The sequence below is a fragment of the Fulvia fulva genome, chromosome 1 (genome assembly GCF_020509005.1).
Source record: "Fulvia fulva chromosome 1, complete sequence".
NCBI classification, from domain to species: Eukaryota; Fungi; Ascomycota; class Dothideomycetes; order Mycosphaerellales; family Mycosphaerellaceae; genus Fulvia; species Fulvia fulva.
In genome coordinates, this window is record NC_063012.1 from 162,181 (window position 1) to 183,514 (window position 21,334).

The 21,334-nt window shown below is 55.1% G+C and overlaps 7 protein-coding genes across 7 annotated transcripts; 3 read left to right on the forward strand and 4 right to left on the reverse strand.

The window, feature by feature from the left end:
* Positions 1-11: 11 nt before the first annotated feature.
* Positions 12-5,975, reverse strand: CLAFUR5_00037 (Benzoate 4-monooxygenase; the record flags this gene model as incomplete). Its single annotated transcript, XM_047899185.1, has 5 exons — positions 12-3,809; positions 3,864-3,991; positions 4,231-4,259; positions 4,494-4,537; positions 4,602-5,975. 5 exons carry the CDS (start codon positions 5,973-5,975, stop codon positions 12-14), a joined length of 5,373 nt encoding a protein of 1,790 aa, XP_047757222.1.
* Positions 5,976-7,055: 1,080 nt separating this feature from the next.
* CLAFUR5_00038 (Peroxisomal biogenesis factor 6) lies at positions 7,056-11,496 on the reverse strand (the record flags this gene model as incomplete). Its single annotated transcript, XM_047899186.1, has 2 exons — positions 7,056-7,848; positions 7,904-11,496. 2 exons carry the CDS (start codon positions 11,494-11,496, stop codon positions 7,056-7,058), a joined length of 4,386 nt encoding a protein of 1,461 aa, XP_047757232.1.
* A 798-nt stretch (positions 11,497-12,294) lies between these two features.
* CLAFUR5_00039 (Sterol esterase 2) lies at positions 12,295-14,835 on the forward strand (the record flags this gene model as incomplete). The annotated part of the gene is made up of 1 exon (XM_047899187.1): positions 12,295-14,835. One exon carries the CDS (start codon positions 12,295-12,297, stop codon positions 14,833-14,835), a length of 2,541 nt encoding a protein of 846 aa, XP_047757231.1.
* Positions 14,836-15,544: 709 nt separating this feature from the next.
* Positions 15,545-15,886, forward strand: CLAFUR5_00040 (uncharacterized protein; the record flags this gene model as incomplete). Its single annotated transcript, XM_047899188.1, has 1 exon — positions 15,545-15,886. One exon carries the CDS (start codon positions 15,545-15,547, stop codon positions 15,884-15,886), a length of 342 nt encoding a protein of 113 aa, XP_047755866.1.
* Positions 15,887-16,282: 396 nt separating this feature from the next.
* Positions 16,283-16,846, forward strand: CLAFUR5_00041 (uncharacterized protein; the record flags this gene model as incomplete). The annotated part of the gene is made up of 1 exon (XM_047899189.1): positions 16,283-16,846. One exon carries the CDS (start codon positions 16,283-16,285, stop codon positions 16,844-16,846), a length of 564 nt encoding a protein of 187 aa, XP_047755867.1.
* Positions 16,847-17,040: 194 nt separating this feature from the next.
* CLAFUR5_00042 (Heterokaryon incompatibility protein 6, OR allele) lies at positions 17,041-19,155 on the reverse strand (the record flags this gene model as incomplete). The annotated part of the gene is made up of 1 exon (XM_047899190.1): positions 17,041-19,155. One exon carries the CDS (start codon positions 19,153-19,155, stop codon positions 17,041-17,043), a length of 2,115 nt encoding a protein of 704 aa, XP_047755864.1.
* A 267-nt stretch (positions 19,156-19,422) lies between these two features.
* On the reverse strand, positions 19,423-20,424 carry CLAFUR5_00043 (uncharacterized protein; the record flags this gene model as incomplete). The annotated part of the gene is made up of 3 exons (XM_047899191.1): positions 19,423-20,006; positions 20,073-20,268; positions 20,332-20,424. The coding sequence occupies 3 exons, from the start codon at positions 20,422-20,424 to the stop codon at positions 19,423-19,425; spliced, it is 873 nt and encodes a 290-aa protein (XP_047755865.1).
* Between the last annotated feature and the right edge of the window lie 910 nt (positions 20,425-21,334).

Consider the following 21,334-nt stretch of genomic DNA (forward strand, 5'->3'; position numbering starts at 1 on the left):
TTCGATCCATCCTAAGAGATCTCCGGAAAATCCTCCTCGAGATCGGCAGGTAGACCAGTGTTGGGGAAGAGAGCGACCAAGTCGTTACGCTTCTTCTTGTAGTAAGCGTTGGCTCGCGCCATCTTACCGTCACCTACAGCCTTCCAGGTGTCGTAGCGGACGTTGCTCTGTGGCTGGGGCTGCTTGAAGTAATCGAGAGCCTGCTCTCGCAGAGTGCGGGCGGAGACTAGCTTTGCCTTTGCGTTCTGCACTTCAGCATTAGGTGCAGGTGGTGGAGATGCGGTAGCAGCATCGTTCTCAGAGCTCAAGGCCGAGGCCTGCTTCTCTCTGATGAGACGACGCAGCTGACCTGTACCTTGAGGCTTGTGCTTCGGCTCGCTCAAGTCGAGATCGTTGAACTCCGGGAAGACCTTCGCGTCATCAGAGAGAAGCTTGCCATCGGCCATGAGTGAGGCAAGCTCAGCACGATGCTCATTGTACTTGCTGTTGGACGCCTTGAGATCGTTGACACGCTCCATTGACCAGTCACCGATGACTCTGGCTCTCGCCATGTCGCGCTCAACCCATGCAGCCTTGAGCGCCTCACGTGCAGCCTTCTTCTGATCCCGCAACGCTGGCTTGGCTGTCTTGGTGTCGTCCGAGCCTGAACTGTCGCCAGCGTCTGCAACAGCGATCTTCTTCTCGCCATTCTCGTCGTAGCCAAGCTCCGCGAGTTGTTGAATGTGCTCGCTGATCTTGTTCACCTTTGCAAGCTCGTCTGGAATCAAGACAGCACCATCCACCTGCTTCTCTTGAGTCTCCTTTGCCAAACGCAGCTTCTTGACTAGCTTCTTGGCTTCTCTAGCTTTCTCTGCTTCTGGATCGATCTGAACTGGCTCCGAGTCTTGTGCGGTGACAGCGACAGCCGAGTCGAGCTGCTCAGGCGTAGCATGCTCCTCCTTCGTGACAACCTCTGGAGCTTGAGCGACACTGTCAGCTGCCACAGTAGTCCCCTCCGCGGCCGAAACCTGAGTTGAACGCTCGGTAGTCTCGTCAACCTCAGGAACAATACTCACGGAGGTATCGACAACCTTGCGCGCGAAGGCTTCTGGCAAGTTGAAGGTCTTGGAGAAGTCCTTGAGACCGCCAAGCGTCTCCGACTGCTTCAGAACACCGACTGGACGTATCTCAAGCTGAGCCTTTCCAATAGCTTGGTCATAGCCCGAGCGTTGCTTCTGCATGGACAGATCAGCGGGTGTAAGAAGAGCATCGAAGCTAGCCTGACGGCTTGCTTGTGGTCCTCCAAGACCGGGTGGAGCGACGGGCTTTGGTGCCGGAGTAGAGAGGTGTTGGGTCTCATACTGTAGAGCTTGAGCATGAACGTCGCCAAATATATGCTTGGTCCACCAGTCTGTCTGGAACGGACCTGGTGCGAATGGGTCCACAGCCGTGGCAGCATGGCTCGAGGGCCGCATCTGAGGCAGCGATACATTTCGTTGAGCGACTGGTCCAGGCTGTCCTTGCCAATTGCTTGCCGATGAGGTTGGAGCAAAGAACGGCGGCGCTCTTGGTTGCCACGGCGACGGCTGAACCTTCGCTTCTGGTGCAGACGATAGTGAGGAACGAGGCTCACCGCTCGACTTGAACTCGATGAGGTCAGCCGGTGTGCCTTCACGTCGTGAGACTGGCGTGGGAGTGATGTTCTTCTCTGATGGACCAGCATTGACGATCTCGGGTTCAGACGCTGAAGCAATTTTCTTTGGAGATGGTGCGCCTGTTACTGCAGCGATGGAGTGCTTTGAGGTGTCCATGGCGTCCACATCACGTGTGCCGTGGTGCTTTGAGCATGGCTCACCGTCAGGACGATCGCAGTCGAGGCAGATACCGCAATCCTCTGTACCATGGTCGTGCATGCCGCACTTCTCGCAGGTGAGTGCTTTCTCCAGCTCCGTGGTATCTTCCGCCTGCTCGACATCAACCTTGGCCGATGGCTTCGTAAGCAGCTCGCCGAACACAACGTGTTGACCGTCCTGCATGCGATCATGGACTGCCGAGCAAGGAGCGCACAGCTTCGAGTCGTCGGATGTCACGTACCAGCGGTGGCATCCCTTGCACTGAGCATTGTGTCCAGCTGACCGCGTGTGGACGGAGGTGGTATCAATGTCCCTCAATAGATCGGCAGACATGGATCTCGGTGCTGGCTGCTTAAGGTCTGGTGTCGACTCGTAGAAGCTCAGGCGCTGAACGTAGGGCGAGTGTGGCTCAGAACGCTGAGAATGCTGCTGAGACCACTGCTGATAGCCTGAATGCTCGCCGACGGCCGGGCTGGAATTCTTGATGTCGTTGGTCTCGTCATCAGTCTGCACTGCTTCGGGCACTGTGTTGACTGGTTGTTCACGAACCATACCGTGCTTCTTGACATGCTCCTCGGTCTGGCTCTGCTCCTTGTCCTCGACAGCTACAGCATTCTCAAGTGGCTGCTCGACAACGGGCACTGATGAGGAAGGACCCTTTTCGTGAAGACGAGCATCATGAGTCGCAACCTTCTCATCCTGCTGCTCGTTGACAGTGTTTGCTGGGTATGCTTGAGACATCGCTGCAGCCACTGCAGCGGCTTGAGCTTGCAGAACAGCACTTGCGCTGGCCTTCTCAGCCTCCTCCTTTGCCTTTGCCTCCCGAATGCGAATGTGTGGCGGGATCTTGCCAGTCGACTTTGCTGCTGGTGATGCGGCAGCAGAGGTCATGGGCGACGACGCTGGTGTGCCCTCGTTCTGGCCAAGCATGGTAGCCATCTCGCTCCACTTCGGGGTTGTACCATTGGCAGTCTGTCGTAGTGGCATTTGTGCTGCCTTTGGTCCGCCGACAGCTGGCACAGGCGGCTTGTTCTTGTCCGACGTCAATGTGAATGGTCGAGTGGCCTGCAGTGGTCGTGTCACGTTCTCCTTGCCTTTACCCGATGTCATGTTTGACATCCAGCCGCTCTGGCTCTGCTGCTCCTTGAGGATCTTGTGCTGTTGGATTACTGCTGCCCGCTGCTGCAAACGACCTGGGGGACCGCCTCTACTCTTTGGCTTCTCGCCGCCTCGAGTAGCTTTGGCGGCAAAGCTAGCAGCTTCTGCCATCTGCTCAGCTGTGAAGCTGAAGGGGTTCTTCGCGCCATCGCGGCTATCAGGCTCCGCTCCTGTGGCAGCGTCGATGCTGGCCGGGGCAGGAGGCTCCTCGAACTGCTCAGCTGGTGGCTCGTGGGCAGAAGTAACTTGCTCCGGCGCGTCATGCTGCGCGTCAGGCAATGGTGCTTCGACCTCAGCCTCGAGCTCCCGCTCACGCTGCAGCAATCTGTCCAAGATTTCGCTGCCGCCGGCATCAGAGTCTTCCTTTGGCACGCCGCTGTCCCGCCGCGAGACCTTGCCATCGTGTGATCCGCTGCTCGTTGGGCGCATGTGCTCAGGGAGCTCAAGGCCGCTGCTGAAGGATGAGGTGGCATTTTCGTCTGGCTTGATAACGGGAGTGATGGCTTGGGCGGAAGTTGATTGCTGTGAGACCCATGCTGCTCGTGGCTCTGGTCGTGGTGACTGGGCCTCGTTGTGAGATGCTTGGGCCTGTGGTGCATCTGCTGGCTGGTTCAGGTCGACCAACTGTGGCTTTGGCGCGGCGGGCTCGTCCAAGCAGCGGCGGAGTAGTGAAGAAGTAGCGAAGAGCATGTGTGTCTGCAGCCAGAACATGCATACCCACGACACCGCGAAGCAGTAGACGACGACACACATGCCCAGTGCGAAGACGAAGATGAAGAGTCTGCCGACATGCTTGACGATGACGATGACGGCCTTGATCTAGTGAGTCATGTCAGTGAGGTAGCAGTAGATGTAGAGAGGCGGATTGCATACCGGAACCCGCAGATCATCGTCCAACAGGAGGAAGACATCCTTGAGCTCAGGCTCATCGCCACCCCCAGAGGCCGATGCCTCGAAGGCGGAAATGTCCATGCTCAACGAGCGCGCGCGGACAAGTGATGCTGCCAGACGGTCAGTGATGTGATGGCGGAGATGTCCAACAGTGTATGTATGTGAGCAGTGGGCAGCAAGGCGGTCTATGTGGTATGTGAGGCAGCGGTGGTGAGAAGAAATTCGGCGTGTGTGTTCAAACGACTTTGGCAGAACTTCTTCGCCACATCCCTGCACGCGTCAACGGTGGATCCGGCGGCTCGGTGCAGACAGCAGACAGCAAGCGACGGGAAGGTGCGTCAATGCCTACCTGCAGGAGGTGTCGGTAAGATACATGATCTGTACAGCAGTGAGTACCTGGTAGCTCAGTCTCGCGTGTGACATGTACAACAGTCAATCGTCAATCGTTGCTGCGTTCCTCATCCTGACCATCACCCTCACCCTCACCCTCACCCTCACCCTCACCCTCACGATGCCGATGCCCTCTTCCGCATGCCGACCTTCAGACCCAATGGCTTCCGCAAGAAGCCCTCCCGCGTCTCCAGCTCGTCCTGGCACAGCTCGAACGCATACCGGCGGAACACAGTCGACACGATCAGCGCCAGCTCCATCTCAGCCTACGAACACGTTAGCCTTCGCCACACCGGGAAGCCGCACCTCAGGCGGTAGCCCGATACTCACCACGTTCCTGCCCACACACGCGCGCGGCCCATAGCTGAACGGAATGAACGCCAACTTCTGCATCTCAGTGAGCTTCTCCCACCGCTCCGGCCTGAACTCCTCGGCATCCGGTCCCCAGATCTCGGTGCTGTGGTGCATGGCATACGCCGGCACGCTGAGCACGACACCTTGAGGGAAGTGGCGACCGGCGACAGTCACACCATCGCCGGGAGGGACGGTACGAGGAAGACCTTGGCTGGATGTGCTGTGGATACGGAGCGTCTCCTGGATAACCATATCGAGGTACTTAAGGTCCTTGACCTGCTCATAGCTGGGCACGTCTGGGCTGGGCAGTGCCTGGTCGAGCTCATCTTGGAGCTTCTTGACCACATTCGGGTGCTTGAGGCAGTGATACAGAAGAGCGCAGGAGGTGTTAGAAGTCGTATCGGAGCCAGCAATAAGCTGTGTCAAAGCCTCAGCGGTGAGTTCTGCTTTGCCCAGCTTGTTGCCATTCTCGTCCTTGCCTTCCATAAGTCTGGCCAGAAGATCCACACGATGGATTTCCCCCTTCTCGGCAGCTTCCAATCGCTGGTTGACGCGAGCTGTGGCGATACCAGACAAGTTTGCGATGGCTGCCATACCCTTGCTGAAGAATGGATCCGGGAAGTGCTTAGCATATGGCTTGATCCATGGCATACAACCAACAGCATTCGACACTTCTCCTCGGCGGTTGAGCACCTCGATGGCTGGGGCATACGTCTTCGGAGCATCTGGCGTAAGCTGGACCTCAGCAATATCGGCACCCTTCTCCAGCATACCAAATGGAGCACCAAAGGCGAGATCACCTATGATATCGAACGCCACATAGTTGAACCAGTGCAGCGCATCGAACTCAGTATACTTGTTGCTACCAGTCTTCTTCGCCAGCTCGTCCCATCTCTGCGCCAGAAGTTCCAGGTTGTGGTGGATATACTGCTCGAAGTGGCCCACACTCTTCGCACTGAAAGTATGGCTAACAGTCTTGCGCTTCCTGGTATGCTCAGCGCGATCTCTAGTATTGAACAGACCACGATGAATCGCCACAAAAGCATCGTAATACTCCGACTTCAGGAACCCTGTACCGTGGCCATACACAATTGGGATCGCCTCCGGATCCGCCACCGAGACGTGGTGAGGTTGTACTCTGACGAATTTGCCGAATTTCTTGTGCAGCTCGAAGACTGTGAGGTACCGCCTGCATCGCCGACACTCGTATAGATACCAGAGGTTGGTGAACTTTGCGAGGAAAGGGCCGGGTACGTCTTGAATGGACCAGTTCCTGATGTATGGCAGGACGTAGTAGAGGATCGGGAGCGCGAGCAGCGCCCAAGGCGTGAAGAGGAACGAGAGAAACATCTCGTGGTCGTCGTTGGCCGCACCACTTCCGCCGCTGCTGCGTTGATGTCGAAGGGACCAAGAATCGGTCGGCGGCAGGAAATATCAGCGCAATGGAGAACGCGAACAGGCGACTCCACTTCTCTGCGACCTGCAATACGGATGGAACTTCTTGGCGGTATTGTCGTTTGTCAATATCAATCACGACCAGAATGCACAGAGAGCTTCAAGAATCAAGTCTTATACCAACCTACAAGGACCGACTGACAGTTCACCACAGCTCCAAATACAACCCGTTCACATGGCCCGAACGACATAACCTTTCCCGTCCCTCATCGCCGGCGTCGACTTCCATCATCGAGAGACACATCACGAGAGCTTCGCTCGCTCACGAGCAGACACACTCCCCGCATCTTCGAACGAACGGGCGACAGCGGTAACAAGCAAAGCGTGGTAAGCTCGGAGAAGATTCGCTGATTGGTGGCTTCGGATGATAGGTTCGGGAGGGCAGGGGCGCGTTTCATTCGTGGAGATGGAACTTGTGGAGGAAGAACGGCGGCCCACGGTTGGGTCTTGGTGAGGGACACTAGGAGGTACGGTGAGATGTGAAGAGCGAGAGGCGAGAGGCGAGGGCGAGAGATGTGCTTCTTATGCCCTTGTGCTGTGGCGCTGTGCATCATGCGAGGCACGTTGTACGTTGAGAGGCTGGGTATTGTATTGATGTGTTCCACTGCAGATGCGTGAGAAACATAGACACAGACGCGGGAATGGGAAAGCCGAGGACTGGACCTTGGACTAGTCTAGTTCTACTTGCGGTGGGAAGCCGAGCCGAGACACAGACTCAGACACAAGACACAGAACAATGAATAAATGAATGAGCTCTCTCTCTCTCTCTCTCTCTCTCTCTCTCTCTCTCGGATAATGCCAAAATTGTAGTTAATGATATTTGGAGGCTACACTCACGTCGCTAGATCCCCTGTACTGCGACTATACATCATCATCATCGGGCTTTCCATTCCACTACATGCCCACCCCAGCACGACATAACTCTCTCATCGCTACTTTCGGAGCTTGCTAATAGCCTCAAGCTCAGGACACAGCTCAGTCATACAAATCCTCACCGGCGTCGTCAGCGTCACCACCATCCTGGACCACTGTACCGTTCGAGACCGGCTGATTACTTTCAATCTCACGACTTTTCCCCTTCCCTTTCCCTTTCCCTTTCCTCGGACTACTCTGCTGCAGGGACATGCGATCTGTGCGGATGACAAAGTCATCATCCGCATCCGCATCCGCCTTCGTGTCAGCAGCTCCCGGCGCCGATGCGGCATTGGGCCGGAGCACAGGGTGGGAATGATCGCCGCCGCCGCCACTGCCATTCGTAACCACAGAAGCCGGTGGCCCGTTCCTACTGATACGCTTCATGGCATCCGCAGCTCGTTGCCGCGCATCAGAACCCCCAGCAGCATTGGACCCATTAACCCCCTGCTGCGAGGAAGCAGGCCTTTGATCGTGCGTATCATTTGAATCCTCCGTCTTCTCCTTAACACTCTCAAACATACTCCTCACCCTCTCATAATGCCTCAACTCGTCCAAGCTGACACTCGGCGTCAACTCTTGTCTCGCAAGATGGAAGTCTTCCTCCACTACCGCAACTTCCGTGTCCGCTTCGGTGGCGTAGTGATCAAAGTAATACGCCACTGAGATGACACTCTGGCCCTTGGCATTGCGCTCCGCGTTGATGGCTGCGACGCGGGAATCGACGGTGCGGGCGGAGCGCGTGACAGCTTTGAGCATGGCGTCGGAGGCGAGGGCGTACAGGTCTGCGCCGGTGAAGGTGAAGGGGAGGTGTGAGGCGACGCGGGGGAGGGAGACGGTTGGCGAGAGGGTGAATCTGTTTATCGCAATTAGTCGGGGTTTTGTGGAAGATTGCGGTGATGTGTACGTACTTTCTCGTCAGCGCTTGCAGGATAGTCGCCTGCTTGTCGTGAGTATCGCTGATTCCGAGGTAAAGCATCTTATCGAAACGGCCAGGTCGCAGGAGTGCTTGATCGAGGAGATCGGGTCTGTTCGTGGCGCCAATGACGAAGACGCCTCCGCCGCTTTCCTCGCCGTCACTCATGCCATCGAGCTCTGCGAGGAGTTGGGAGACGATTCTGTCCATAACACCGCCGGAGTCACCTTGATTGCCACGTTTCGGTGCAACCGAGTCCAATTCGTCGAAGAAGACGACGCATGGTCGTGCATCTCTGGCACGTTGGAAGACGCGGCGGACGTTGGCCTCTGACTCTCCAATGTACATGTTGAGCAGCTCTGGGCCCTTGACGGAGAAGAAATTGAGGCTGAACTCTGTGGCGATTGCCTTGGCAAGGAGCGTCTTACCAGTGCCGGGGGGTCCGTAGAAGAGGATACCGCTGCGCTTCTTGAGGCCTTTGGCAAAGAGCTCCGGTCGCGAAAGTGGTAGTTGAATCGTTTCGATGACTGCGTCTTTGACGTTGGTTAGACCTCCGACATCAGACCATTGGACGTTAGGAATCTTGGGTGCACCGATTGAGTCTGCGAAGTTCTTTCTTGCGAGGTCAACGGCAGCATCGAAGTCTGCTGGGATGACTGCATTGGCAGCAGCGCCGCCTGAGAGTTGTATGTCCTTGATAGTGATGGCATCTTTGGCTGCTTCAGTCTTCGTCACAGCCAGAGTATAGAGCCTTTCGGCCTTTGCCACGAGCGCACGCTCGACCACATCTAGAAGATCACCAGCCACGAGTGCGGCAGTCTTGACTGCTATCGATGCCAGGTCTACCTCAAGGGCAAGCGATACGCCAGAGTCGGTTGCAATGTCTCGAAGGATGCCCTCTCGCTCGCCTTCGTCAGGTGCAGACATCTCCAACTCATGCGTGAAAAGTCCTCGCACGGTGTCCGGGATCTTGTCAACATCCGTGGTGGTAGCGACCAGTACTCTTGCTGTCTCCAGTACGCCCTTCAGCGATGCTGCAGTTCGTTCTTCACCAAGCACTTCCAGATGCGTGATACAGATTGCCGTAAACTCAGCTCCACAGTCAAGAGCACGTTCACATCTCGCCTCCAGAAGACCTTGTGCCTGCGTGTCGACGCCTTGACCGCCTTCTGATGCGATATCGTTACCATCGATCGGGAAGAAGTGGACGCCAAGGTCACTGCAGACGCGCTGCACAGTGCGTGTTTTGCCGATGTTTCGCTGAGTCGAATGTATGAGTACCGTCAGAGGCGGCATACCCAGATGCACTGCACGCGGACCTATCGAGACAGATATCAGCTCACGGAGCCTCCTCTGCAAAGCCGAGATGTAAGGTGGAGTGACTTCAGGCAGACCGGTAGCAGCAGCATTGGCAGTAGGCTTTGCCTGTACTTTGCGAACGCCCAGATAATACTGCCATGTATTGCTCGAGGCCGACGGCAGTTGACGTCTGTCATCTCCGGATTGCCTCATCTGTATTTTGGTAGGGTCAATGGTCGCAGCGTCGCCCCAGGTATCAGACTCTGGCTCGATGCCGTCTTCTGATGGCGGAACGTTGATGGCTTCGATGGAGAACCACGCAACGTTGACGGGAGTCTTGCTGTCACTGCTCTCGCCGTTGGCTACATTGTGACACAGCAGGGCAGAAGCGCTGCTACCATCCAGCTCAGCTTCACCCTCATAGACGGATCGGCCCAACGATTCGTCCACTTGTATGGCAATCAAATCGCCAGGCTTGATGATGCGCTGCCTCATCTCGAAGTACTGCTTCAGCTTGGTGAAGAGTGCATTGTTCAGTGATTGTTCGGTCGAAATTGGTGTCACGATCTTCCTCAGTGTCACCTCCGATGCAGTCGGTGGCAATCGAGCAGAAGCAGTGTCCGGTCTGGGCGTCATAGGTCGTTTCAGACTCTGCCTCTTGTTCTTAGGCATGGCAGACATGCTGATATTGGTCGGCTCCTGCAAGTTGGCTAACAATACTGGCGAAAGGTAGATCATCGCTGCCGTGGAAGAGTTCGTCGCAAGCGAAGAGATGCTATCTCTGCGACCGTGCCTCGTGTTCACTTTATAGTTCTGCGCTCGCTTCGTCATATTCTCCGGGAGAGTGTAGACCTTGGCTGGGCGCCATTGTCGCTCTGTCAGGCCACCAAGCTCGCCGAAAGCACTAAAGTTCGGCAGTATCTGGCTTTCAGCAGCTTCGATTCTGAGCCAGTCGCCGGAGAAACAGCCTAGACGAGCTAATGACTGGGCGTCAACGTAGACACGAGCTTCTTCGTCCTCGTCGGCAGATGGTCGTGGATGCAGCAGCTCATTCGGTATGCGTTCAACGAGGCCCTGCGCGCGAAAGACCTTGCTGCGAGTCGCCTGGCCTCCTCTAATCGTCGTTGAAGTCATGTTGGAGAAGACAGATCCTGGCGTGCCGATACCACGAGTGCCCAGTCCGAAGGGTCTGGGTGTTGCGGATGTCAGTGCGGAGCTGAGCCCCGATGGTCCATCCACGAGACTGGGCTTCGCCAACGATATCATGTCATCGTCATCAGACAAGTTGCTCTCCTCAGCACTTGAATCGAACATATCGTCAGAGTTCGAGAAGTCGGTGGCAGATTTCGATGTAACGATCGGCTTCAGTGGCTTTGCTGGGGAGTTCTCTTCGGTAGCAGAGTAGAAGGCCTCATTGGCTGTGTCCTCCTCGCCAGACTCCTCGTCCAGACGTGGAGAAAGAAGGCCTCTGTTCCCAGCATTGGCACGTTTCTCGGAAGAGGTAGGCACAAGCACAATGTTGGTGGAATCAGATACCAGCCCTTGGGACACAGGCTCGCAAGCCAGAATCCTGGCTGGAGGCGCCATGGTGTGCGTGACCGGATGCGAGATTGGCAATGGCAGAAGGTCCTCGGTATGGACGATAGACCAAAGAGCTTCCTTGACCAATGCCTTCACGTTCTCTTCCCGTTCTGTAGCAGCTCCATCCTCTTGCACGGGCGAAGCCGCCTGCTTGCCTGGCCTCCTGGCATTCTGCGCAGCTGTGCCAACACCACCACCATACCGTTTATGCACATCTTGCAGCTTTTGGATCGCTTCCGGATCTACCGACACGAAGATGGTGTCAAGCGGCAGTGGCACGACATCGCTGACTCTGACCTCGACGGAGCTGTTTTGACGGAGGGGCTTGGAGGGAGCAAGAGCCTGGACGAGCTTCACAAAGCTCTGCGTACCTGAAGCCGATGCTGGAAACCTGATGGTCGAGGCAGGCAGTGGTTTCTCGCTCGCAGCTTGGGCTCTGATTGGCAGAATCGTCCAGCTTGACTCGGAGAGCGAAGGATTGGGCGTCCACGCTGTTACTGCGCAGAACAGCTTCTTCTGTTCGCCCGCTTGACCAGAACTCTGCCCATCCTGCCCGGGAAACAGGTCTCGCACCAGATCAGCTGATAGAATGCCGACCTCTCCCTTCAGGTTGCTGTCCAGATATATTCTCGCCGCGACAGCCGGCTTGTCCTCCCTCCTTCTCCTCTTCCTCTTGAGCGAGACTGGCTTGGGCACGTCGTAAGCCATAATCGTCGCGTTGATACTCCTCCAACGTCGTGTCAGGAGTGTCGGAAGCTGAAGCTGCTAGACATGGCCACGCGTGGTACGGGGTACCCTTTGCCGGTACTGTCTGGTAATGTCCTCGAATGGGCTAGGGACCGCCGAGTCTACCGAGCCGAGGCAATAGTTCTACACGAACCCATAGATCTGCCACAGCAATTCTTCAGCATCAACGAGAGGGAAGACACAACGACAAGCATGTTTTCTTGACAGATTCCCGCATATCATATGAGCTTCTGGCACATGATACATGCCACCCGAGTCAGGCATCTCATGGCATTGGCAACCATCACAAACCTTCGATTGTGTTGTTTCTCGTGTCACTTTCCTTTCCGAACAACAACATCTTCCCACCTCCTTCTCATCATCATGCCTTTTTTCAGCGCAATTGAGATACCAGCCGCCCCGACCCACTGTGGCAGATGCAATGTCTCGCTTCCTTCTTGCATCTTTCTGAAGCGGGATGCGATTGGCTGTCGTCATCACACGGCTTTGGCTGAGCATGTGTCAGTGGTTGACCTTTCCACGTTGAGAGGAGCGAATGCTTCAACGCTTCGTCCGTCACCACTACTGATCACCACATCAACGAGCTGATCCACTGTCTACAGTAGAACGATCCTTGAGCAGATGGCCAACAAGTCCTTTTCTCTCTCTTTGCAAATTGCAATGCTTCCTTGTCTATCCCACACATCCATGTCTGCCCGATAACAGCAGCGGCCGCTTCCCGAGTGTCAGCGCCTACCAGTAGCGCGCCGTCTGTACAACATGACACAAGATGAGAAGCCGCCCAACGGGACTCACAAACGCCTCGAGGAACACAACACCAACGACCTCCGGGACGAGCGGAGTGCGAACGAGTACAGCAAACAGGCGGAGAGACTCGGCCAGTTGACATCGGATCAAGAGGATCATTCCACCGGCTCGACACAGGCGGCAGAGGCCACGTTCGTGACACCGTTTGACCCGGTCATTGAGACGGCAGATGGGTCGCGACTGCCCGCGATCCCCGTCGACGAGGCGGCGGAGCTCAACAGACTGGAGGACCTGGCCGAGGGCAGCGAACCACGATCTCCACCACTGAGCGCCGTAAGATCTGGCAAAGATGGGACTGTACATGGTAGATTCAAGGCCGGACCCGACAACGAAGGATCTGTACGGCAGAGCGACGAGACGGATGCGCCCTTGCGCGGAGCAATCCCGCCCTCGCGAACGAACCCGTTGTTCCCGCCGCTACCCATGTACGGACCTCCATCGTGGATGAGGACGATACAGTGCTGGTTCTTTCGCGCAACCTCTGCGGTTTTGTCCTTCTACTTCTTGCTGGCGATCGTGATTGGGGCAATAGTGGATTCGGTCCCGCGCATCGTACGCAACTGTCGTCAAAGAGCTGTGCTTAAGAATCCGGCCAAGTCGCGGCCGTTCTATCAAGAAGAGGTGAAGAGAAAGGAAGAGAGACGGGCGGCAGAGAAGGCCTGGGTGAGAGAACAGAAAGGCAAAGGTACGCGGACACCATCTGGCGAGAAGGGCGATGAGACGAACGATCTGCCGCCTCAAGATGGCGAGTTTGTGCCTACCGAGGGCGGGCCTGATCCACTCGTCGTTGACGTCGCATACTATGCGCGAAGAGTTGGATTAGATGCGGAGGTCTTCGAGGTACAGACCGAAGATGGCTTCATTATCGAACTATGGCACCTCTTCAATCCGCGCGACTACAAGACTCCTCCCCCAGAGCACCATCAATACCAGCCTCCAAACTTGTTTCGAACAACTCCAGAAAACCCCGAATTTGGAGAAGCACAGCCCTATCCAGAGGGCAGGAAGAAGTACCCAGTTCTGATGATGCATGGTCTTCTGCAATCAGCAGGAGCCTACTGCTGCAACGACGATGACTCTCTGGCATTCTATCTCGCCAAGTCCGGCTTCGATGTCTGGCTCGGCAACAACAGATGTGGTTTCGAACCAAAACATACCACGCTCAAGTACGACGACCCACGGATGTGGGCTTGGAACATCAGGCAGATGGGAGTTATGGATTTGCCTGCACTCATCAGCAGAGTACTGGCAGAGACCGGCTTCCCGAAGCTCGCGCTCATCGCACATAGTCAAGGCACAACACAGACCTTCGTCGCTCTAGCGAAAGAGCAACGTCCAGACATTGGCGAAAAGATCTCCGTCTTCTGCGCCCTGGCTCCAGCAGCCTATGCTGGCCCGCTCATCGGCAAGATCTACTTCAAAGTCATGCAGATTGTCGGTCCAGCCATGTTCAGGATGATTTTCGGCATCCACTCCTTCATACCGCTCATGCTCATGGCTCACAAAATCCTTCCCCCGGTACCGTACAGCTGGATGGGCTATCACGTCTTCTCATTCCTCTTCAGTTGGTCAGACAGTCGATGGGATCGAGACTTACGAAATCGCATGTTCCAATTCGCACCCACATATGTCAGCTCTGAAAGTATGAGATGGTGGCTTGGGCGGGAATGTTTCGCGAATCAAAAGTGCATTCTCGCCACGCGGGAAGAAGGCAAGCTCGAAGATAAAGAGGACGAGGAAGACGACGCAGTCATTCAAGAGTACTATGCCGAGCGCGAGAAGCGTGATAAGGGGATCACACCGCGGGGGAGACTGACCCGTAACCTGACCAGTTTCCACTGCCAAACTCTCACCCACCAACACCATGACAACCAACGCGGCAAATTCGCCTGGTACGACAAACGCTTCCCGCCCCTCGCACTCTGGGTCTGCGGCGCCGACGACCTCGTCGATGGACGTCGGTTGCTCCGCCGCTTTGATCGAGGCCGCGAGCCAGATGTCCGCGTCGTGCATGAGAAAATCATCGAAGGCTACGAACACCTCGACGTCATCTGGGCCATGGACGCGATCGAGAAGGTCGGGAAGGAAGTAAGAGAAGTTATCTGGCGCACTGCAGACCCCGCTACGCAGAAGAAGTATAGAGTCCCCGTGGGATGCGATCGACCCATGGAGCAGGAGCCTAGCTCCAATGATGTGCCGATGACGCGGTCTGGGGGGAGGTCGAGGATGGCGAGTATTAGTGAGATGCAGCCGAGTGTGCGGACGGGGGGTGGGGGGACTGTGGTTGAGGAGAGTAGGGAGCCGGAGAGGGAGCAGGAGAAGTTGCAGAGGAGGGAGGATGAAGTTGACGAGTATAGAGGCGACGGAGCGGGAGATTTGGATGAGAGGAGGGAGAATGAGAGTCTTTTCGAGGATGTGCGGGAGAGGGCGAATCCGACGAGTCCGCTGGAATTACCCATGGAGGGGAGGATGTTGGGGGTTGTGCGGGAATGAGGAGACCGCTGGCGGTCAACGGTCGTCAGAGTGGTACATGATACACAAAAGGCATGGAAGTGGGCACATGAGCACATGTCGAGGCTAATGATGTTATGATACTCTAGGATACCCTTGCAATGGATGGAATGGTTTGTAGAGACGGTGATGCGAGATGAGCAGATGAGGATATAGGGAACATAGGGGATACAAAGATGCTTGTTGTCACGCTGTAAGGCGGGAGTTTCGAGGCTCTTCTTGGAGTGCTTCCTTTTCGGCTCCATGTCGTAGTCTAAGAGAGGCGCGGCGTCGTAGTGTGTGATCTACCAACTATTGATGTACGTATCGAGCGACATTCACGGCAGACCTCTTAAAGGCGTCTCGACGAAGCCGCACTGGGCCCCTGGCTTGGGCGTACAGGTGTTACTCGATGTACTTCGCTCCATTCCACTGCGCAGACATATGCTAACAGGGTGGCCGTAGAATGGCTACGACATAGGAGAGACACCGTGCGGAGCAGGAGCAGATGAGGCCGTTACCAAGCAAAATCCGATCGGTCAGGCTTACTCCATGACCGCTGCTGGTGGTGTTGTTTGTAAATGTGTTAGTTAGATGGCAAGCTTTCTGCGATGAGCCGTGGGGCTTTATTTCTGCTTTTGCACGAGTTCGAATTCGGTAATTTACTTCAGACAATACATAGCACCGACAACATCGCGAACGATCACTGAGAATGGCCACCGACTCCCCTTTCCTCGATCTCCCGCCAGAGATACGGGCCATGATATACAACTACCTTACAACCAAGAGGCACAGCGACTTGACCACCCACGGTCCTCCAATGATCCCTTCCAGGCTCACACAAACATGTCGCCAAATCCGCACCGAGTTCCTAGCCGAGGGATGCCGCGGACGCAAGCTGCACGTCTGCTACATGCTCGGTCTCTGCACGCAGCTGACAGACCAATACTTGGACACCCTCGGAGCCAGCATCATCCCACTGATCAAGACGTTCATCTTAAGAAGTGGCCTTCTGAGGGTGGATATCAAGGAGGCGGGGCGCAAGTTGGGGTGAAGGTCAGCTTTGTCACCTCTGGGTGTGTGTTTGAGTCTTATGTTCTGCGCGCGGTGAAGAGGGGGATAGGTCGAGTTGTGAAGCGGGGATTAAGGAAGAGGGGAGATGGCACTTATTACCTGCGACCGGATGTGATTCGGGAGGTTTTGGGTATCATAGCTTTGGGCCCGAACCTACGCTGTGACGGCTGGTGATTGGTCGAGGTTGCGATTCTGGTGCGGCGTATCAGGAAAGGGGTAAGCAAAAAGATGCTGCTGGTAGCTCGAAGCTAAATCTTCTTCGCACGCAGCCTTATTACTGCCAAGCCCATGAGCCCGACGACAACCATTCTCCTCCAGATAAATCACTCTCGACTTTTCCAGTACACTTGATCCGCCGACACAGCTCATCGTAAGCATGGCCAATACCTTCGCCTTCCTCGAGCTTCCCCTCGAGCTGCGCCGAATGATCTACACGAAATATTTCAACTTGATGCCAGTCCAACACGACGAATGGTCCACCTGCAGCGGACGCACCTACAGTCGCCATAACCTGTCCAAGACATGTCGACAAGTACAGACAGAGTATCTATCCGAGATCTGGCGAAGTGATCGGCTACAAATTTGTGTTCGCGGCACTGGCGGCTGCGCTCAGAAAACCCGCAGATGGCTGCAATTGATGGGACCAGCAGTGATACCTCTGGTCAAACATTTTCATTTCTGGAACGCTCTACGGAAGCCTGATCTTGGGATTAAGATTGAAGGATCCAGGGCTATTGTGGGCGTGGATTCTTTCTTCGTGCAGTTGGATGCCCCGGCGATGATGAATTTGGGGAGGAAATGTAGCTATGTTGCAAATTGGGGTCTGCGGAAGATGCCAGGTGGTTCTTGGTATGTTACGAAGGAGGTGATTGAGGAAATCATGCTTCTGATGGATCGGACTTTGACAGATAATGAGTTGTACACCTGTATGAGCGACTAGAAGTGTCGTATCGAAGATGCTATCAGCACCATACTGAACCGCATGCTCCAGACTATCAACGAGGGATGGGTGTTCAGTGGTGTGCTAAGAGGACGCAACTAGCACCCGCCACCACCCAGACTAGGCCTACGTGCGGGATAGGAAAGCCTATCCAGTGACTCAGGGAGTGGTGGCAACAGTATGGATTGCTGTCGCTATCTGAGTTTGAACGTCTCCAACGCGAGTGTCACAAACTCCGCAGTGGCGGCCGGCTCTTTCGACATAGTCTGCATGGTGCACGGGCCTCTCGAAAGATAGTGATCATCCCGGGGTGATAATACGAAAAGCTGGCTGCTTCCCGCGAGAGTGACGATCCGATCATTTTTCCGAATTCTCTTGGATCCGATCCCGATCTGGCCAGCTGCCGTGCGGAACAGTCTACGGCCACGGCATGTTGCCACCAATGCTTCCTCTCTGGTAGCAGAACATATTCCATCCGCGAGCTTTTGGGCCGACCACCACGGTGTCATCGGCTTCTCTTGCTTCATGTCTGCTCTCATTAGTCCCCAGCCCTCTTCTCGGGCACACCCTTCTGGCCGAGGTGCGAGACCGCTCAAAAACACCTGGAACTGGTTGGAGGTCATGACTCGCGGGAGTGACGATGCAAGCTCGTCGACATCGGGATCCGCCGTCTCGCGGCTGTGCACATCTTCGCTGGTAGCCGCTAGCGATCTCACTACGGCTGCGGCATCGGCAGCCATGTCGACAGTGTCGATAATTTTCCCCTCCACGACCAGACGATGGGGGTTGGGCGAAGGCTTTAAGTCCCGCCAGTTCACTGAGTCATTTTTCGCAAGATCCTCATACTCACTTCGCAGTGCTTCTATGGTGCTCAGATCCTCGACTTGCGATATATGCCACGGTGGGCACCATGATGGCCAATCCTCGTCACGGGTGCCGTCTCCAGCAAGAGAATCTCTTTCCACTTCAGCGCGAACAAGGACCGAGAGATTTCGATCTTCCTCAATCATGGCCCGCGTGGCGAGACACATACAAGTCATGATGGGCAGGTGGTAATCCAGTGAGGCTATCGTTGGTGGTAATGTGCCATTTTCAGCCCAACTTGTCATGGACAGCAAGGCAAATATCTTATCCCGTGGCTCTGAAGTTCTCAGTTCACGAGACTTAATGGCGAGGGAGTGCAGGCTGTTGAAAATCGGCCCCCCTAATCGGATGTAAAGGGTCGTGCGAGGAATCTGAGGTAGATGACCACGCATGACAGTCCACTGGCGGTTCCAGAAGACCCAATCCGCCACCAGTTCAAGATCGAGCCAATCAAACTCTTTGTCTCCAATATAGCAGGTGTTGAGCTTCGAGGTCACTACTTCTTGAAGCACCCACTGTCGATAGAACCACGCACGACCGAAAATGGCATCTAGCGAGCGGACATCCTGATCTTCATCCAACTTCGCTTGTTGAAGAATGGCCTTTCTTTGGTCCGCATCTTTTCCCAGAATGTTCTCGGGCAGTTGTTGCCGAACTGTGGCACAAATTTCGAGGGCATGTGAAGTCTGAGTGTCATCTGTGCCAAGCCAGATGATGGTTCTGGAAGCACTGCGGTAGATGTCGCTCATCAGCATGACCTGCTGCATCCGTTCATCTAAGTCGCTCTGGTTGATGCAGATAGCGTCTATCCACAACATCCGAGCTGCGTCGGGCCTGCGAAGGCTACGTAGGACATCGACTGTGCCAGTTGGAGCGTCGATGATTATGCTGTCCAGCTCCATGGAGGCCGTCGCGGTGGACTCGCCCCAGCAATATGAGACACTTTCATATGCTATCCTGGGATGATACTGAGACCGAAGATCCATCTCAAGGTTCCAAAGCTTCTGGATGCTTGATAATTTATCCTCGCGGCTTTCCGAAGGGCAGACTGACTGATTTTGGATCTCCTGAACCGTCTGGAGAGCTTTGAGAGTCTTCGTGACCTTCTCCTTCGCCGAGGAGTCGTGACACTGGCCGTTGCCGATACGTAGACCACTAGCGAGCTGTTGCGCAGATTGAAGCAATCCTGCGACGATGGAATCGTGGCCAGGCTTCGTTGTTGCGATACCTGGATTGGCCTTCAGAACAGTATCTAGTACATCCAGATCGCTATACGCGCCAATGTTATGCATCCGCTCGGGTAAAAGCCAGCTTGTAATGGTCTTGGACGAAGGTAAAGAGGTCACGTGAAGTCTGCCCTCGACGATGTCGGTGCCTGAGCCAGCGAGCAGCTCCAACACTCGAATTTGTCGCAACTTTGAGTCGAGTGGTTTGTAGACTGACATCGTAGCGTGATATCTGGGCCGTCGAGCGCAAACGATGAAAAATCAAGGTCAGTATAAGGGCCTTTGAAAAGGAGAGGTGTTTCGGATCGACGTCTCAGCTGCCTTGGCACCCGAGGATTGTACTACTCAGTGGCTGAAGTGGGCAAAGCCATAGCCAGGGTCAGCCTGAGTAAGCGAATGGCGGTTCCAGACTGCTGCTTGGAGCAGGTAACATTTGACAAGTCATATTTCGTGCTATTGGTTTCCCAAAGGGTCACATCAGCTAGCTCACCTCCCTCCATCGTCCCCAGGTAACTCCGCCACAGCTCTCTCACTACCCAGCTCTGTCGGTGCATGCACCCCAGAAGATGGCAACTCGCTCCTGATCTGCTGATTAGGCTGCTTGTGTTCCTGCATCGGTGCTTCATAGGCCGGAGCATGCTGGCTGCCACCATGGACCGGCGCCTGCTTCATCTGCTCAGCATCGTGGTTCGGGTGTGCAGCACTGCTTCTTCTTCTCTTTCTCAAGAACCACATGCCCGCCCCGACGATGGCAGCTAGCCCCACGATACCAAGTCCAACTCCAATACCAGCTTGGGCACCTGTACTCAGGCCACCGCTATCTTGCTTTTGATCTTTTGTGCCGTTGTTGTTATCGTTGCTGCCCGCAGCAGCGGCCGCTCCAGTAGGTATCCTCGTCGCAGTAGTGCTCGTACTCGTCGTGGTGGCCGCACTCGGTACCGCAATCCAATTCTCCGGTGTCACAGCCTTGAACGTGACGTTCGACGGGTTACCGTTACAGATATCATCTCCGCAGCATCTCCATACCTGGTCGGTGGGTTCCCATTGTACCCAAGTGTTGTTGAAGCGTGCTGTTTTCAGATGTTAGTGTCTCCTAATCTATAAACGCACCATCCATTAGAAGATCGAAGACTCACTGCAACTTCTCGTACAGACTGGATCATTCCAGCTCCCGTGAACATCCGCCAAGATACCATCCACTCCCACCGTTGTTGCCGCTGGGATAATGGCAGAGTGTATCCTCGCCACACTGAGATCCCTTGATGCAACAAAGCTGTGCGCCGCCAGGGTGCGTTGCGGTGTTATTGCAGGCGTACCAGGCGTCGCCTTCTGCTATAACCTGTGTTGAACGTCAGAGATGGTGAGCGTGGGCAGGAGGCCGGAGGGTCGACATACTGTCCTGTCCCGTTTCCAGAAACACTGGGAGTCGGGAGTTTGTGCTATAACAGCGCTGACGACCGCCAACGCCGTGAATATTCGCGCAGCCATAGTTTCTCTGTCTCCCACGTCAACCTATAGAACTAATCACTCATGAAGTTGGCATATCGAGAAAGAGAAAGCAAACAAGGGAAGTCAAGACTGCAGCCCGGAAGTCGACGACTGCCACCCCAAACCAGTGTGCCGTGAACTGCCCATCTAGCCAAACGCCATGAGTCCTTCGCACGTTGCTACTCTCAAAGCACCATCACCATTCGTCGTGCCAGCCACATGCAGCGGCACGCATGGTGTACATAGCAAGTCACTACTCCCAAGATAGCAAGAGCAGGGCTGAGCATCTGCAGATCTATAGTTTTCAGCCCCAACTTGATGCAAATCGTGCAGGAGATCTGCTATGGTATAGCCGCTTCGGTGCCGAGCTGTGCTTTTCTCAAATACTTGCTTGAGCTGCTGGGTCTGCGGCCAAAGGCAGATTTCAGTGGTGATGTTTGCGAGAATGCAGCTGGCAGGCCTTTTAGAACGGATTGGTGAGATACAGCTGTGCTCTGAAGTCCAAGTCTTTGGTGTCACTGCCTCGGTAGGATCAGTTGGCCTCAGTCTGTGCCGTCAAAAGCTGATATGTGCATCATCAGTCCATCAATTCCACCAGATGAGCGCACGAAAAGACGTGAAAACAGCAGAGGGTAGATGCTAGTAATTGATGTCGTGAAGTCCCGAGGAAAGAGATGCAGTCAAAGCCAAGCTTCTGACCCGAAGCACGACAACCACGTGTCAGCACGGACAGGCAGGAACGACAGGAAGGAACAACAAGAAAACACAACAACCTTCTCAAAGCCTGGAATCATTCAATGCATCTATGTAGAATCTCCACAACAGCAGATCTACTCTTGCTCACTTCATCCCTGAAGTCATTTTAATCATAGTCGTGACATGACATGACATGACATACTCAGTCCAGTCC